This window comes from Eurypyga helias, unplaced genomic scaffold, assembly GCF_000690775.1.
Source record: "Eurypyga helias isolate BGI_N326 unplaced genomic scaffold, ASM69077v1 scaffold39627, whole genome shotgun sequence".
In the NCBI taxonomy this organism is placed as follows: Eukaryota; Metazoa; Chordata; class Aves; order Eurypygiformes; family Eurypygidae; genus Eurypyga; species Eurypyga helias.
The window spans coordinates 6,502-24,863 of NW_010263071.1; the positions used below are offsets into that span (position 1 = coordinate 6,502).

An 18,362-nucleotide genomic window follows, 5' to 3' on the forward strand; every position below is an offset into this window, starting at 1 on the left:
ATTCTGTTACCTATGGACATTTTGTTAGAACATACAAGTACCTAGCAAATGAATATTCGTGTTCCTGATTCAGCTCTTGCTGTGCAGTATGTCACGTCATAGCCATAGCCAATTCAAAACAGCTTTTGTGAGATCTCTCTTCTAATGTATCTTTCAGAAAGCATGAAAAGTTACATCATAATATAAGTAAACTTGGTGTTAAATAAGTAGGTCTTTTAAGGTGACAGTTAAAGAAGGAAAACATTCTCAAAACTATTTAAGCTTCGTGTTTAGAGAAGCTCTGGAGAATTATGCAATGCATACTGCACAAGGCACCCTGAACATTGGCATGCTTCATGTATGTGTATACACACACCTACAGTGGGAAAAATAAGAGGCTGTGACCTTCTGTCAGCAGACTGTTATTTCTGTCTACTCAAGATCTGAACCTTTACAGGGTTCTTAAGACATTTAGTATGGCTGATAGTAGGACTCCTCCTCACTGTTGGCTTGGGTTAAGTCCCCATTCCTCTGGCATACCCTCCTTCTCCACACCGGGGATGTGGCTCTGGGCCAGGAGAGCGTTTGTCCCACCAGCAGGAACGAGCCTTTTTGTCTGCACAGTAGTGTTGTCAGAAGTCTGAGTGTCAGTGTGAATGAGTGTGTCTTGTACTTACCTTCTCCATTTCTTCAACCAGATGGCTGTCCTGATTTGTGCAATGGCAATGGGAGATGCACGCTGGGTCAGAACAGCTGGCAGTGTGTCTGCCAGACCGGCTGGAGGGGGCCTGGATGCAACGTTGCCATGGAAACCGCCTGTGCTGATAACAAGGATAATGAGGGAGGTGAGCAAGTGTCTTTCAGTTCCCAGTCCCTAAAGGACAGAGGGTTATACACACTTTCTTTGGGAGCCGTTTTCCTTCAGAAAGACTTCGGCTGTCACTGTTGTCAGGTGGTGTTATCACACTTCTTCTGAAACCAGTGAGAAGGGGAGTTGGGGCCCGTGGAGGGGCTGTGGTAACCCACGCCACCACCTCAGGAGCAGAAGGCAGCCTTAGTCGTGCCCCACATCCCACTGAGGCCCACGGCAGAGAACACGGCCTGGCAGACCAAGGCTTTTCCCCGTGGGCTCTTGGCACACGTGAATGGCAAAACAACGTACAGTGCCCATGAGCACAGCATAGTGGCTGACCGAGCAGGACGTCGAGCACTGTTGTCACTCTGTAGAGCCCAGGGTCATGCTCTCCTGTACAACCTGCGTACGTGGTTGTAGCCTGCTGTCATGTAACACAGGTCGTGTGCCACACTTTAAAGGACCGAGTGAGGTGTGCTGAACAGTCATATATGGTAAGGCTCTGAGATCCCCGTTCAATTTTCCCTCTCCTTTTTCAGGCAAAACCCTAATAAATATAGAATTTGTGTTATGTTTTTACCTTTAAAGATGGGTTGAGTTTACCTTGTTTTGTAGAGCCTTCCATGGTGTATTAGGCTATGCTGGGCTGAGAGCAGTTCTGAGCAGATGTGTCATCTAAATAAAATAGATTAAGCCGTTGCCTTCGTTTGAAGTAGTTGTCTTATAACTTTCATTACAATGTCATTAGTAAGTCAAGTAGATTTTGGTTTTTACTTACCTCTGCTCTTCATTAAAAGTCTAACATCAGACACAGCTTTGAGACTCCTCCACTTGTCTTTGGCCAATAATTAATCTAAACAGCTGTTGATGGGTGATTAATAAATGTTTTACTCATGGTATTTCCTAAAACTACAAAGAAACATTGGACTTATTGGAATGGCTGCTTCTAGGGTAAAATTGTCATTGAGTGCTTAATTTTATATGAAATTTCAGGGTGTAGAAATTGTTTGTAAGCCCCAAACTGATGAACAGGTATATTTGGGTTTGATTACATGATATTAACCACATTTTAATATCGTCTGAATTTAATCCGTAAATCCTCTGTTAGTTCCTTGGTTTCACATGTAATCAGTGCTTACAGAAATACTTCAAAAGAGCTGAAGCTGATTCAGTTTCAGAAAACTGGAACTTGCTTTATAACTGGTACTGAACTGTAAAGAGCAGTATCTAACTGCCAGATCACATTAGTTGGCAATTAACTGTATAGCCAAACCCACTCCATTTATCCTAAAAAACTAAAAGATGGCCTGCTCAGGTTAGCAGCTTTTACAGGCTTTGAAGGAAAAATTGAAAATGGATCTATTATCAAATTTTCCTCAAAACAAGACATGAGTTTGGAAAACATTATTACAAATACTGAAATAAGATGTTTCCTTACTTATCCAAGACTATGTTCTGCACTTGTAAAACAGCTAGGCAAACGGGGAGAATGGCCAGTGAGACTATTCAGCTGTTCCTACCAATTTCAAATTGCGGAATTCTAAGAATTAGTTCATGGAAGGCAAGTAGTAGGTCATTGAAGTCAAAGATTACATAGAATAATTATCTATGCCATCACAGAGGAGACCACAGGAGTGTGCAGGAATGGAGAGGAAGGAAGGGATGTGTGTTGTGTGCTTCAAGATGCACCTTCATGTAATTGTGACTGTGTATATAAAGGACCATATAAAATTAAGTTTTCTCATTAGACAAAGCTGAAAACTACACTGTGCTAATCAGCGTTAAAGATTCAGCTAGTTACCCCAGAACCCCATGTTTCACCTAAAACATAAGATTATTGAAAGTTAAAGAAATCACCTCTCTCTGCAGTCACTCTTAATTTGAAACTCAAACGAGTTTTTTTGCAGCAAAATGTGGCCCTCATTTGCTGCTCCCTTACCAACATTGCTCTCTTCACATAAGCAAGTAGTTCTGGAGTAGCACTGAAGACGCAAGCTGTTCTTTTGAAAGGCAGTAGGGTAGCTAAAAATAAAATTTTTTGCCTAAATGAGATCCTTACCTGAACAGCTGAACCTCCTCCCTCTTCCATCCCCCTATGCACATTGTTAAAATACAGCTGCTTCAGTGTGCCACTGAAATACAGCTGTCATCTTCCGTATTCCATTCTTCCCCATGCAGCAACAGTTAACATATTTTGGTGCTCTTCCACTGTTCAGCCATTCTTACTGCAGCTGTATCTCACAATCAGATTCAAAGGCCTTAGGCCAAGTCTTCATTTCATGCATGTCAAGAAGAGTGTTGCCTGGAACTCCAAAGGGACTCCCATTTGTCCTGGTTTGCCTTATTATCTGCCACAATGCGAATTCCACACCGTAGCTCAAAAAGAGAAAAATGAAACATTATACTTAATATTTTCTTTCAATTTTAGATTAATGCCCTTTAGTTGGTTTATTTCTAATAGAGGCAGATGCATCCCCTTCTTGTTGAGACTTACAAATCTTCATTTTAAATGAGACGTCAGTGTGTATTACTCACATAAATAAAACAGGATTCCAGAGGAGTGTCCAGAGCTGTTTCCTCCTCTTCGAGCTCTCCAGGTAGAGCTGTGCCTGACCCGAGGTAGTACTGGCAAATTCACCTGTGTTTGTCCTTACCATCACATGTCTAATCTAGAGATGGACTTAACTGGGTCTTCAGTATGAACCTCTTCAGGGTTGCTATGGTGTATAGGCTACTCTGCTGAAAAAGCGTGAAAGCCTCTTCTTTGGTTATTTGTCTATTTATTTATCTGTCTGTTTATTTATTATTTTAAGGAGGAAGCCTAACTGAAAGGTAAGGGGTTTCTGGCATTAACTCACTTTTAAGATCTTTTTAAATTGGAAAATGCTTCTGTTTTCCAAAACATGTTTGGATTACCTTATCTACTTGCTGTGGCCACTTCTAAATCTAATCCCCTTCCTTAATCAGCCCCTCAGTAGTCTCATAGTTACTATGTGTCTATTGGAGGAATTAGAAATAGCTTCATTTTAAGACCTGTACTTGTGATTACAACATACAATCTCCCCAACAGACATGTATAACCCGTTTAATTCACTGTGGGTTTATTTTAGGAAATTAAGGGATTAGAAATTATATTTTGGGGAATGGGAGAAGGTACATTATTTTTTAAGTTCATACTTCTTTTGACATATTGCATAAGGAAGTCATTAGTGGGGCTATTTATAACCATCCTCTCACAGTAACTATTTAATAATAGTTTAGTTGTTCCTAAATTACGAAACGCTTTTACTGTCTTGGAACAGTCTTCATAAACTGTGTATGTTTAACTAGATTGTACCTTAGACCTCACAGGGCTTCCAAGTAAAATGGACAGTGAAATGCATTGCAAACATCACGTTTCTTTTCTTAAGAATTTTAAAGTATTTTTAATAGGTGTGGGATGCAGCTGATGCCAGGATGAGGGCATGTTTGTTTGAGGGCTCTTTGTCCTGAATTCTATGGGATAATTTGGGAGATTCTGACCTCTGCAGAAGCAGCCCTGACAGGAATCCAGTATACCTTACTTGGGCTACTCTTTTTAGGCTTTTCTTTTCCTTCTTTCTCACTTCTCCCACCTTTTGCATCCTTTTAACTTACTCTACTCATGTTTATAATTTTTATTGACAAGACAGGTAAATGATGTGATCTCAGAGAAAGGAAAATAGTGAAAATGTTGCTAAATTGATTTGTTTCACATTGGGTCAGGATGGAGAGGGCAGGTGCAGGCAGGTTAAAAAAAAAAGTTTAAATGCAGTCACTGCTTATATCTCTTCACAGATCACCTTTCTCGTAAAAATGTAATTATCTGTACTAAAATTGGGTGGGGAAGGAAAGGAAGCAACCCCTGGCAGTATAGATTGCTAAGCTAAATAGAATGAGGAATTCTTTGTTTGTTATGCAAAGTGGGACATTCTTTCTAAAATACATTTTAATTTATTTCCACTTGGCTCTCCAGAGCGAGTTGTGCATATCTCAGAAGGCAAATTTTGCCCTTCAGTTTGTTGCTATATAGCTGTAACCCCACCAAGAAGTACAGTTGGCAGTAATTCTGTTTGGCACAATACATTAAAGATAATGAATGAGAGAAAGCCAGCTATCTGCTCCGGTATGATTTCTCTTCAATTCATGAGAAAAATACAATTCTAGAGAAGTTCACTGTCAGGACAGTGCACTTGACTGATTGAAAGGCTGTTTATTTGAGTTGTCTTAGAAAACTCATCTCTGAAATTAGACAGAAAGAAAATAGAAAGAAAAGAGAAGTGTCTTCCTGCAATAATCATTTAGAAAAAAATTGCTTTTAGAAAATTACAAATCCTGTGACTTGATACTGCATCAAGCTCGTGACATTTAAGATAATACAAGTATTTCACAGCATAAAAGCAAATCATATAATTTAGCTTGCCTCAACAAGCATTGCCTCAGCAGGGGGCTCTAATTCAGCACAGACAAAAGATTTTATGAAGTTCTCAATATAAATACCCAGAATACTCTTGGCGCAGAGAATACCTTCCCAGAGCCTGTACAATAGTCAGTTTTAGAACATTAAATGTAATGAGTAGTTGAAATCTGCTGTGGATGGGGGCCGGAGTGAGTCATGTAGGCTCGAGTGTACAGTCGGTATCAACAGTAGACATTATGTACATTTGACAGGAGCTAATGAGTGTGCTTGTATGTGATTTTGTTAAAACTTCGTGTCAGCCTCTAATCGCCTTTACACACATTAGCCAGCTTATCCTTACACTGTCCCTCATGGGATATGTTCCTACAGTAACATGCTCTTACAACCCATGGAGAAGCAGAAGCAAGGAAGTCAGGGACTGCAAATTCCATGGTTTAAAAAGCCACCGGTTGCAGCGTAGGTATCCATGTGTACACTGTGCAACTGAGCAAACACTTTTTCCACGATTATTTTCATCTTGGAGCTGTCTGGGTCGGCTCTGCTCTAAGTGATGCAGCTGGGGCATGGCTGACCCACCTTCGCAGGTTCTGAGGCATCACCGCGCGCTCAGCCTGCCGCTGGAGCTGCCCCCGCAGCACTTTCTGCCAGCTGGTGCTCCTCAGGGTGAGGGCTTTCCTGACTGCCAGAGCTCTGGGCAGCAGTCATCCTGAGCGGGCAAGGGAACTGGGGCTGTTGCTGTACCAGCATCACATTCCAGGTACTTTAAAACCTCGTTAGGGAGTTCTTTGGGCATCCAGAGGCATGCCCAACTTCCACAGAAGCCAGGTTTATTCTACTTTAGCGCAATTTGGGATTTACAATCCAGCTTTTCTGGAAAGGCAGATTTGATTTAGTTTTCTGGTTCCAAAAATCCTCTGTTTTCCTCACAGTTTGTTATAAAAGCCAGTGGTATAATGGATATCCTGACAGTTTACAGAGAGGCTTTCCAGTTTGGCTAATTGAGGAATGGCACTGGAACGGGATTAGAAGCATTTCCTTTCTTTTTAGCACCAGGAATTTCTGAGGGTTATTTTTGAATGATGTATGCCAATATTGCTAAAAGTGATTAGATCAAGTTGCAAAAATGAAAATTTTTGTTAAATATTAGATAAAACTTCCTGGTAATAAGATACGCTGGGCTGTGGAATAGCCTGTCTGTGGGAACAGTTCTGCATGCGGTTTTAGAGCTCAATTAAAATATTTCTGTTGGCAGAGAGAAGGCCTACTCTTTTGATAATCTGATAGAGCATCTCTTAATTCTTTCACCTTGGGTATATTAATACTACACATAATTAAAATCGGATCATGATAAATTAACTAATTTGCCCTTAGAGTGATCAAAGGCCCTTTTGCCCTCAGGGTTTGTAGTAACTGCTGTTCCCCCCCCTCCCCGCCTCCATTTTAATCATCAGTCTGAAATGTTTATTGGAAAAAGAAAAATTTCCAGGAATTATGCTCTGAAAGTCACCAGCTCCTGAAGCTAGTGAGGTGTAAGGATGCCCTCTGCTGAGCATGTCCTCAGAAGCTTTGTTTTGGAAGCAGAATTGTCCCTCGTTGGGCACAAAAAGCATTTGCTCAAGCAGCTGGACGTCAGGGTAAAGTTGACTCATTCTAATACACATCATAAACTGAACCCAAAGCACAACCTGCAAGTATTTGGTGAAGAGTGGAAATTAAAGATAATGTACTTGTAGGAGTTAAAAAACAAAACAACCACAACCCACGATAGCACAAGCATCAACTTTGCACAGAAAGGTGTAGCACAATTCGTGAATCCAGTCACCTGAATGTGACAGGAAATGTATTCCGTGGTGGAGAACTGATGATCATAGATTCTAAATACGTTAGCGGTTAAATGTACCGCTGTTTCTACTGAGAGCTTTTTAGGCCTTGAATGTTCAAGAGGAACACAATAAGGCCATCTTAAAATATGGTGTGAACAAGTAGATTATTCTACTTACACGTAATACTCAAAAATATTCATGTTGCTGAAAAGCTTCTGGAACGGTTCATGGAAACTCAGGAAATGTATGTACCAGAAGTGGAATACCATGTTACTTGATTTCTTTCTGAAAAGGTTCAGGAATTCAGAAGAACCACGAACAGCAGTGGAGAGCTAATCCTGTGCTGCCAGTTTAAATCAGATCAAAATTTCCTATTTCTATCTCCTCAGTTAAGGCCAAGTCAGAGCTTCTTTTGGCCTCAGATTGTTGGAGGAGGTTCAGCACCCTCTTAACTCCCTCTAGAGTCTCTTCCCTTCAGCATACAGAGTTTGAGAGCTGCTAACTGGCCACTTTAAACTCAGATGGGTGTGCAGTGAAAAGCAGCAATATCTTGGGGAGGCTAATGGTGAGGGTTTTGTCATTGAATTAACCATATAAATAATTCAGTGTGCCTGAGGAAATCTGGAAGACGACAAGCTCTGAAATATATATTAAAAAACAAAGTACTGAATTCTAATTAAAATTCATGCTTATGGCAGAGTTTTCTGTTACAGAAGGTACATTTTTTTTTCTAGCCCTTGTTTTAATCAGCTGAGTCTAATGCAGCTAAAAGATTCTGTAACAATTTACTTCATACGTAATGGAACAATATCGCTGGAGAAATGGGCTGGTAGGAACCTCATGAAGTGCAAGGTCCTGCACCTGGGGAGGAACAACCCCAGGCACTAACGTATGCCAGGAAAAGCTTTCTTATCGTGAGGGTGGCTGAGCACTGCAGCAAGTGGCCCAGAGAGGTGGTGGAGTCTCCATCCCTGGTGGTATTCCAAAGCTGTCTGTGCGTGGTCCTGGGATATTTGCTTTTGGTGGCCCTGCTTGAGCAGGGGGTTGGACCAGATGACTTCCAGGGGTCCCTGCCACCCTCAGTCATTCTGTGATAATACGTCCAGATAGCAAATTAGGCAAACACAATCTATAAACAAATACATTCTGAGAGTAAAAAATACTCTTCCATACATAGACTCAGAGATTTCAGAGCAACAGAGTAAATAATAGCAGCGATGCAACTATGAATGCAAACAGTATAGCAGTATATAAGCCTCTGACACCGAATGGCAGTGCCCAGGATCTGACTGCGGATGCTGAACAGATCCATACCTCAGTTTGCTGTTGTAACAGGCTCGATCAACTAGTTGGCATAAGGTAAAAATATCCTAACTCCCAAATCTTGCCATCTGGGAATAAATTAGTACGGGAGAATATAGCCATATATTATAAGTAATAATGTTTCAAACAAGTAAATCATGTATATTTATGCTACTGTGTATGCCTGTCTTTTCTGAATTTTCTTGTAAGCATCTGAAAGTGTGCAAGTCTGGATTCACATAACTGCATAAAAACCTTCCTCCATCCAAGGCATCATACGTGGGTTTCTCCCTGGTATTGAGTGGAGATGTTTCTAGCCTCCCAGGTCCTGAACTAGCAATTCAGAGCAGTTTGATTGCCTGCTTGATTGTTTGTGAGATAACGGTGAGATTGGCAGTGACAGGGTAATTTACTGAAGATTGCAATGTCAGACTATATCCAGGGGGGCTTGCGAGCATAGAGATGTGATTCGCATGACTGACAGGATGCTGAGAGATTGATATGCCCATTGAAAGTTCACGGTGTCAGCAGAAGTGTTCGGTCACAGCAGCCCATAATCTGCTGCATGATGAGGTCATTACAGGCATAACGTATGCTCACCCCTAATAACAGGTGTGGCCAAAATACGATGCAGCTTGCACCAGTAGATGTAAATTTACCAAGGGGAGTAATTTATATCCTGTGTTTTGCTTCTGTTATTTCTGCTGTGTTGATAGGTTTCTCTTGACTGGTGGTTGTCTGAATAAAAGAACTGAGCAGACTCAACAGTGGGCAGTTTTAAGTTCGTAGCTGTAGTGTGTCACAAACTGACAAAGAACACAGGATGCTGACAAAAAGTTTTCAGAGCTTAATAGGAAAACAGCCTTGAGTTCTAATCTGAAGCTAATGGTGTCCTTACAATGATTATATAAAGTGGGTGGAAAATGGAGTGTAGCAAAAAAGGAAAGTCCTGCTGCCCCGTTGGAAAGGATTTCAAGATGAATGGAGCTCTTAATGTGAACAGGCGACTGACCTTAAAGCAATGTATAGCTCCCACAACAAGGTAGTTTGTCTAACTTAAATTTCCTTAGAGGGCTGAATGAAACATTGTCAGCACACCTCGGCAATTTTGGTTTCAAATCAGAAACCATCATTTCAGGCACACAGGGTCTGGTGGAAATACAAGGCTAACTACAAAATACCAAAGCTTTTTCTAGGTTTGAGTCGGGTTTTCTTTTGTTGTTATTTTTCAGTTATCACTGTGTAGGGTAATGCTGGTCTGTTGTGCATCTGAAAATCTTGAAAATACGTGAGTCATGATCTTACTGGAAGGTACTTTTGTCAAGTAACCTACCAGAACGTTCTCCTTTGTGCATGATACTATGTGCCCAGGCCATGTTTGTATTCAAAAGTCCGGTTAATATGCCTTGAGGAGTCTCTGAAAGTTTACAGACCTGAGTAGATTGCAGATTGAATGCCTTATTCTTGCCAGAGGAGATGAACAAATGTTTCTGAATTGTTAGAGATGATAATATTTTAAAGTAAATGGTTATTATTTTCTAAATTACAGTAGAACTCCATTGAGGAACATATTTCACTTAAATGATGATACCAAAGGAAAGGGTAATGGTAGAAGTTGTTATTCTGTATGCTAAAAATAGTTGTGGTTTATCAATGTATACAGATCAGTCTCCCCATTGAGGATTCCATTTAATTTCTGGTGTTTAAATTCTAATTTTTCTTTAAAATAAGAAGTTAAGAAATAAGAAATACTGTTCATGGGCAACCTAATACATAATTGATGACTGAACCTACCAGCTTTGTGACTGGTCCTGCCTTATCCAAGCAAGTGAAGAACTGATTCAGTTATTTATGGGAGGTGGGAGTTCCAGCAGCACTTCCTTGTTAATTGCCAAAATGGTTATAATGTCATTTTTATCTTACTTAGGTAATGATAACTTACTCTGTCACCCCCATCTCCTTCCCTCATCTCCCCAAACAGAACAAATGAAATTAAACAGTATAATTCCCGAGACTCTTATAGCCCACCAAGGAAATCTAAAAACTTTGTAAAACAAACAGTTGGACAGGTTGAAAACAAAACACAAACAAAAAACATAAGCAATCCTGTACTCCTTCCACTACTGCTTCTTCCTAATTTGAACCCTTAATCTAGCACAGGTTTAAATTAATTGTAGCAGTAATGGCGTTTAACCACTGTACTTGAGAAAGTCTCCTCCTCATTGCACTACTGGTTCAATTACCAGTTTTAAGGTGTAGAGATGTTACCAAGAGTAGACATTAACATTTTTCTCAGCGCCTTAGGATGTCCGTTAGATATTATTGCTTGATAGCATTGTGCAGCCAGCTGAATCTTGATGCTTCTCACCTTTCAGATGGCTTGGTTGACTGCCTAGACCCAGACTGCTGCCTCCAGTCTACTTGTCAGAATAGCCTGCTGTGCCGGGGTTCACGCGATCCCCTCGACATCATACAACAGAGCCATTCTGGTTCACCAGCTGTGAAGTCATTCTACGATCGAATCAAGCTCTTAGTGGGGAAAGACAGCACTCATACCATCCCAGGAGAAAATCCCTTCAACAGCAGGTAGCAGCTATAAATATGATGCTGTATCTGTGCAGTTGCATTGCATGGGAGAATTTCTCCAAGTGACTTTATCATGTTTTAACCTGAGATGCTGCTTTCGTGTGCTTTGTGTGTTTCCATCTCCGGCATCATTCCCACCGAGGGCACTCTGTTGCAATTTATGATATGGCCTTTATTTTGTAAGACTTGAATTTGATTAGCATTTTAACATATTTGCAACATGTAGAAGAAGGTTCCTTCCACTGAGTCGGAGCTTCTGAGGTGTATGTTTTAGGAAGACTGAAATCTAGAGCAAGGGAAAATGCAAATAGTTTCCAGTTAGAAAAAGATCACATTTTATTTAGTACCCCTAACACAAGTTTCAAATTATTTTAAAGATACATTAACTTAGGGGGGGTTATTATTTATTCCTTATATAAAACTGGTTAACTTGTTGTTTTACTTGCATCATCAATACATCTGACTAGGTTTTCATTTCTTCTTGGTTTTCTTTTCCTGACTAGGTTTTCATTTCTTCTTGGTTATCTTTTCCTATGTCTGTTCTTCCTATGATTATTAATTTTATAGTTGTAATTAGTCTAACAGCCAGCAGATCATTAATTGACATTTGATGCCATTGTAGGCTTACACAAGTGGTGTTCCTATTTATCAATATTATTTAAATGTGTCTCCATGGAAGGATGCTAAGAAACTGGTGAATATGTTAATTATGTTCATATTGCCAAAGTTAAAACTTAAGAAAGAGCTTTATTTAAGTTAATGCCCAGAAGATTGGATTTTATTACAGGAAATTGGTTTTCAGTCAGAATTTCCTTATAGGATTACTGAGTGATGTGGAGCAAGTCACTAAATATTTGTGTGTAAAAATGGGATCATAATGTTTCTGGATACACCAGGCAGGTGCCCGTTGCGTGCATCGCTATGATGCTCAAATCTCACAATGAATTCCATACTCTATCAGAAAAGCCCTGTTGGACCCTACTCTATATAATACAGAATTCATGCTATTCTATAAAATACTCTATGCATACACACATCGAGTTGTTTAGAAAAGTGGAAGAAAACTGTTCTGTTTTCATGTAAATTTGTTGTGATTTTTATTGTCATCAGCTCTGTAAAAATAATCATTCTTTCAAATTTCTGCAATATTGCATGAAAAGGAAAGCAATACAAGAGAGAAGCCTACTAATCATGAGTCTGAATAATTTGTCCAAAAAAAGGAATACAGGCTACAGAATAAAAAGCGTATCGTCCATGGGCTGGTTGGTATGTGCTGCTCTGTCTGTGATACAGTCAGCATAACATCCATGAGTGAAGAGCTGGCAGTTCCTGTTACATACCGTACGCTCACCAGTGCTGGAAATGCTGCCTCATTAAGCCACCCAGAATGAAAACTAGTCTGTTCCCTGTGTCCGTATTCCAGTATCACTGATAACATTTAGTTGTGTTATTAATATGATCCAACATTTTATTCCTCGGTCTTGAAGTGTTTTATAAAAGCAGGTGATTATCATTCCAAATTTCCAGACAAGTATGGTGATAGGCAGACATTCTTGTGCCAGCCAAGAAATTACAGAAATTATATTAGAAATGATCAAGCTGTATGTACGGATACAGATTGGACACTTCAAAACAGCCTAAGAATTAATCCTCAAATTAGCCTCAATCCTGAGGCTCCTTTGAAAAAATCTCATTTTAAATTTTAGATTTTTTTAAAGATACATTTTCTAGGGTTCCTGGTGGAAGGAATCTTAGTTCAGTTTTACGCATTTGAAGCGCATGGCATATTTTAACATATCTGTGCAAATTAATGACATTTTTAAATTGGCCTATAAGTTGTGAAGGTATTTTTGAGAATTCTACAGCTCAGCTGTTATTTTTGGTACCAATTTTAGGCAAATCTAATGTATAGTGTCAAAATGGAAGTTTTAAAACTAAGAGGTTTGACTTCTAAATAGTGCCAGGGGGTTTGACTTCGCATATACTGAGCCTGCCGTAGTCTCAAGAAGCAGCTGCCATGAGAGATAATGGCCTCTCTTTTCTTAGCTCATCCTCTCATTCCGTTGGAAGAGAAGAAAAAGTGGAACAAAATAGTGGTTATGATTTTTTTTGAGTATTAGTACAAGAAAAGGAAATTATTTTCTACCCTGCTAAAGCAATAAATTTAAAAAAAATTATTGAATGCAAAATTATTTTGATGTCACTGATCATTTCTGTGCAGCAACAAGATGAAATTAAGTTTTCAGGAAAAAATAAAATAGCAACGTGTTTTCACGTTTAACTTCTGTGTTAAAAAAAATAGTTAATGTATCAGCTTAATTTGTCAGTTACATTTTTAAGAGATTACCAAAGAAAAGGTTGTCCTAACGTGTGAGTATTAGTCAACATGCTACTTCTTATAAATCCAGATTTTAGCTACAAATGTTAATAATATCCATTGCATTACATATTTTGGCATTTTAAAAATTAGGTGTTATTGGCCAAAATTTTATTAGTCAAATTATTTCCTGAAATAATGACATTGAAGGTAGAAAATATTTAGTCATGAACATTATTAGTTCTCTTCTGCCATATGATGATTTCTTTCTAAATCTGCTTTCTGCACTGTTCCCCTAAGGAAGCTTGAGTGACTGTCTTCCTACAACTATTTCTGTGTGTTTCTAACCTAAAATAATTCAGGTAAAATGAATAATGCCAAGACAATTTCTCTTGGTACAATATATTCCCAAGTAGCTTTTCTCAACAGGTGTCGACTTCTATTAAATCCCATCCCCTGTTACAACATGTTGATTTCACAAATTAAAATTTGACCTGGAGGGTCAAGAAATAGTTGACATTTCTAAAAGAAAAGTAACTGAAATGGCTCGTTTTAATTAATAGTTTCTTTTATCTAATATTGCAGAAAATATTCCATCTTGTTTGGAATAAAAACATGAGGGAGTAGTTGTTAAAAAGCCAGTATAATACAGTTAGAATTGTACATCACAGCACCTTGAACGTTTCAGAGGAGTGAGTAGAAGAGACCTGAAGGCAATCCCTGATGCTACTAATGAAAATAGGTGTGCTGTGACATGGGGATGGTGCATGCGTTATAGCCGCCCCAGAATTCAGCGTCTTTTTGCCCGTTTTCAGCAGAACACAGCTCAGTTTAATCCCCTTGTCCTACAGCTCAGACCGGGCCCAGAACTCTGTGCTGCGAGGATGCTGTGCCTGTTGGCGTGCCTGCAGCCTGCTGAGGTTCAGGGGGAGCTCCAGCCCTGCCAGCACTGAGGTGGTTCAGAAACGGGGCTTTTCGTTTTCTGGCTCACTCCGTAGCTACCGATGAGAGCCGGTGGCTCATGCTGGAAGCACTTAGTGCTGAAATAGAAATCTTTTCACCTAGGACCACAGCGAAATGCAATTTTGTGATCCTGAGATTATGGGTTGCAGCAGGATTTAACTCCCTCCCTGTTTCCCTGCATCGCCTTCTCCTTTTTTCACGTTTCCGATGTAGAAATGGAAGCCTTGTAGCCATCTACATGGAGCTTCTCCTTTTCCATCTCCCTTTTACCATGCAGCTTCCCCAGCTCACCAGTCTGCATCTCTCAGGGTACAGCGAAGGTGGAAGGGAAAGGAGCCAGCGGGTGGAGACTCCTCTCCAGCTGGGAGAGGAGAGGGGCAGGAGCAGAGTGGCCATGCCAGGGAGCAGAAGAGCAGGCAGAAGTGGGGCTTGCTGCTGGAGGCTGAGAACGCAGCCAGGCGCTGAGAGCAATTTCTGCCTGCTGTGCACTTAGCAGCCCCAAAGCACTCTCCAGAGAAAGAGACCAACTGTGCCTCTTACAGGAATAACCCGTCTTCATGTCCTTCAGGTTAAGCAACTACGCTTAACTGTTAAGCAACAGCTTAACTATGCTGTTGGCTAAGAAAACTCTTTATGCCTGCGGATAAAGCTGGCCTTAAACCAGATCCCTCCACTGACAAAGCGAAAAACAAGGATCACAACTCAGGACCAAACGCACTGTGCAAACATCAGTCACTGCCTAAGGTGAAGGAACATGACCCTTAATTTGGAAAATGGGTTGTATAAAAGAGAGGTATGGCATTACACCATATTTTTTAAGTGTATTAGTCATCCACAGGCATGCTATTGTACCCAGGGAGGTTTTTGAGAAGCACCCAATCCTTGTGTCGGTGGGACTTCAGGGTCATAGGCCTGGCTTGGCTGAATGTGAGGTGGCTTTCTACACTGCCAAGCCTCGTTAAGACAATGAGACAAAGCCTCATTAACGAGGAAGACACTAACTCCCATTCTGTATACGCAGAGCTCGGTGCATAGATAAGCATTTTCTTGATTTAGGTATATAGAACAAGCCGGGCAATCTTGTGCTATCTTCTGTATTCCAAAAAACTTGGAGTGAATTGGATTTAGAGTAAATGAGGCACAAGTGTTCCACTACTCAGTTTATAAACAATGTAACTGTGCTTTTGTAACTAACTTTAATACCTTTAATTATCTTTCTTTTTCAGTCTTGTGTCTCTGATAAGAGGCCAAGTGGTGACTACAGATGGAACTCCTCTAGTTGGGGTCAATGTGTCATTTGTCAAGTATCCAAAGTACGGCTATACCATCACTCGTCAGGATGGCACGTGAGTTTGCTTGCTTCATTGAGTACCTACTTCGTACGTAGTATCTTTGCTGGTTAACAGATGGTGTGATCTAATGGAACCATGTGGTAGCGTGCTGCATTCCTCCCAGGGCAAGGAGCTATTAAGTAAACACAAAAGTAATTTTTCACATGGCATTTTGAATACTAACCGCGAGTAAATATGAAAAGGCTGACTTCTGATAATAATGTGTTAGCAGGCAGACTCCTTCCAAATAAATTGTTCTGTGTCTGTGAAAACATTTGTGGACTACAGCAATATCCAGCTGAGACCTGAAATATTTTATTTTAAAATGCAAGGCAGGCTAACACTGCTAGGGGGAAAAAAAAAAAAGGTAGTATCGTTAGAGAATAGTGTATTTTGTTAAAAGTTCCCTTCTATTTCCTTTTGAAGATCCACTATCATTTGACTTTCTTCAGGGTAGAATGTAATCAAAATATTCTAATTGAATAGATTTAGACAAGTTCCTGCTGTGCAAAAAAAGTACTTTTTTCCCTCTTGTATCAGCTGATTTGAAATGCACACAAATTCAGATAAACAAAAATCAATGTGTCATGGTTTATCTAGTTTACTGGTTGGGGTAACTAAAACAGTGCATCTATGACACATGCATTGTAAATATTTGCCATTTTATCTTGATCTTGTATGCAAAGAATTGAAATAATTAACATGAGCCAACTGAACTGTAGGGAGTATTTCATTTCCACATTTTCCAGAATATTATTCTGTTATAATGTTGTTGATTTCAGTGGTTTAATACGACGGTAAATGGTGTGCTGAACTACACTCAGATCTGAATAGATTGTGGAAATCGTAATGCGTTACCTCGCCAGCATTTACATGAAACAACCCATATCTACTTCTGTTGTCAGAACCACCTGGAAGTATTTTGCTCTTTTAGGCCAGATTTCAAAGTGCCCTTGCAGCTCCACATGACTGCTATGATTATGTAGGGGGTTGGGAGTAAACAGCTAATCTCTCTGAAAAATGTTAGATCAGTTGTCCTGGGGACAGGAATTCTTATTTTTAGAACACAAACAGCAAAACTTTTCATTACTATTCTCTTACTGCCATGTGTCCCTTTCTGTGCTTGATGATCCATAATAATTGGGATAATTGAGTGTCCAGCTCAGTACGAACTTGGATTCTCTGCCCATTCTATATATAAAGGTGACTTGAAATTATAAATGTGGGGGTTGGTTTGTTGGGTATTTTTTACTCATTTAATACAGACTTTAGAATACAGAGGACAAGGTTTGTCCGGGTGACTTCAAATCATTGCTTGTCTGGGCTGGATTTCCATTGTTCAGTTGCCAAGGTTCACAACCCACTACTGATCATTTGAAGCAAGACACTTAAAATACACCTATTGCTACTGGTATACCTATATACCTGTTTCGTTAACCAGGAATGCTGGTACTGGAATTAGTCAGTCTTGTCACTTCTAAAGCCCGTATTTTTCTAGGTTTGACTTGGTTGCAAATGGTGGAGCATCCCTAACATTGCACTTTGAACGGGCCCCATTTATGAGTCAGGAGAGGACAGTATGGTTGCCGTGGAATAGCTTCTATGCCATGGACACTCTTGTGATGAAGACAGAGGAGAACTCCATTCCCAGCTGTGATCTCAGTGGCTTTGTCCGTCCTGACCCCATCATCATTTCATCACCACTTTCAACTTTCTTCAGTGATGCTCCTGGCCGGAATCCCATTGTACCAGAAACCCAGGTGAGAACACCGTGAGTGAAGGGAATATAGAAATCAGTGGTCAGGGGCTGGTGTTGATCTGAGCGCTTACCACAGAGTCACCATTTTTTCCCCGGAATTGCTGTTGCAAACGCCTCTGTAGAGTTGCATTCATTCTTATAGACACCAGGTTTTCTAATGAGGTCTGCAGGAGGTGCCTTAGGTTTATGTCACCCAGGCACATTCATCTTTGGCTACCTTGCACCTTCTCATTATCATACAACGTATCAAGTGTGTCTCTGTTTCAGCTGGAGGCTTAAGTGTTTGAAGAGAATGTTGCAGAGGCTTGGTGTGTGCTGCTAACTGCAGGCCGTTTTCTAGTGTGTTCTTTAAGATAAAGGAAAGCTCCACTGGTACTTGGTTTCACTACCTCATTCAGTACTTAAAAGGAAGGCTCTTAAGCAGTGTACCCAGACACCAAATGGTTATTTGTCCAGAAATGTCAGCTGAACTGCATCACTGCACTGATTTGAGGATGACCATTCACAGTAATAGAAAGTCACAAGTTCATAAGAATCTGCAAGGAGATATTATTCCGAAAAAAACCAACAAAGCACTAATGTAAAATGTTTGATCTTTTCCCGGTTCAGGTTCTTCATGAAGAAATAGAGATCCCTGGTTCTAGTATCAAACTTAGCTACCTGAGTTCCCGCACCGCTGGATACAAATCCTTACTGAAGATCGCCATGACTCAGTCACTTGTGCCGCTGAATCTAATCAAAGTCCATTTGATGGTAGCGGTAGAAGGGCATCTCTTTCAAAAATCATTTCAGGCATCTCCCAACTTGGCATATACATTTATCTGGGACAAAACAGATGCATATGGTCAGAAGGTTTATGGGTTATCAGATGCTGTAGGTAAGTCAGCAGATACAAGCTCCAAAACTTCCCGAGTAACACCTGTAATTCTTAGTAAGAAAACTGCAAAGGTTTCTGATGGAGAAGCAAATGCAGACTAAACAGTTCCTGTCTTCCTGACACCATTTATCTTT

At 40.2% G+C, this 18,362-nt stretch overlaps 1 protein-coding gene across 1 annotated transcript in view; it reads left to right on the forward strand.

Moving 5' to 3' along the window:
* Nucleotides 1-677: 677 nt before the first annotated feature.
* TENM2 (teneurin transmembrane protein 2) overlaps nt 678-18,362 on the forward strand; it is a gene marked incomplete at its 5' end in the record, with an annotated part of 53,098 nt that continues 35,413 nt past the window's right edge. Inside the window, 5 exons of the mRNA XM_010155930.1 lie at nt 678-824; nt 10,771-10,981; nt 15,488-15,607; nt 17,091-17,352; nt 17,961-18,228. Coding sequence (XP_010154232.1) covers nt 678-824; nt 10,771-10,981; nt 15,488-15,607; nt 17,091-17,352; nt 17,961-18,228 — 1,008 coding nt within the window. The remainder of the gene's footprint in view (nt 825-10,770; nt 10,982-15,487; nt 15,608-17,090; nt 17,353-17,960; nt 18,229-18,362) is intronic.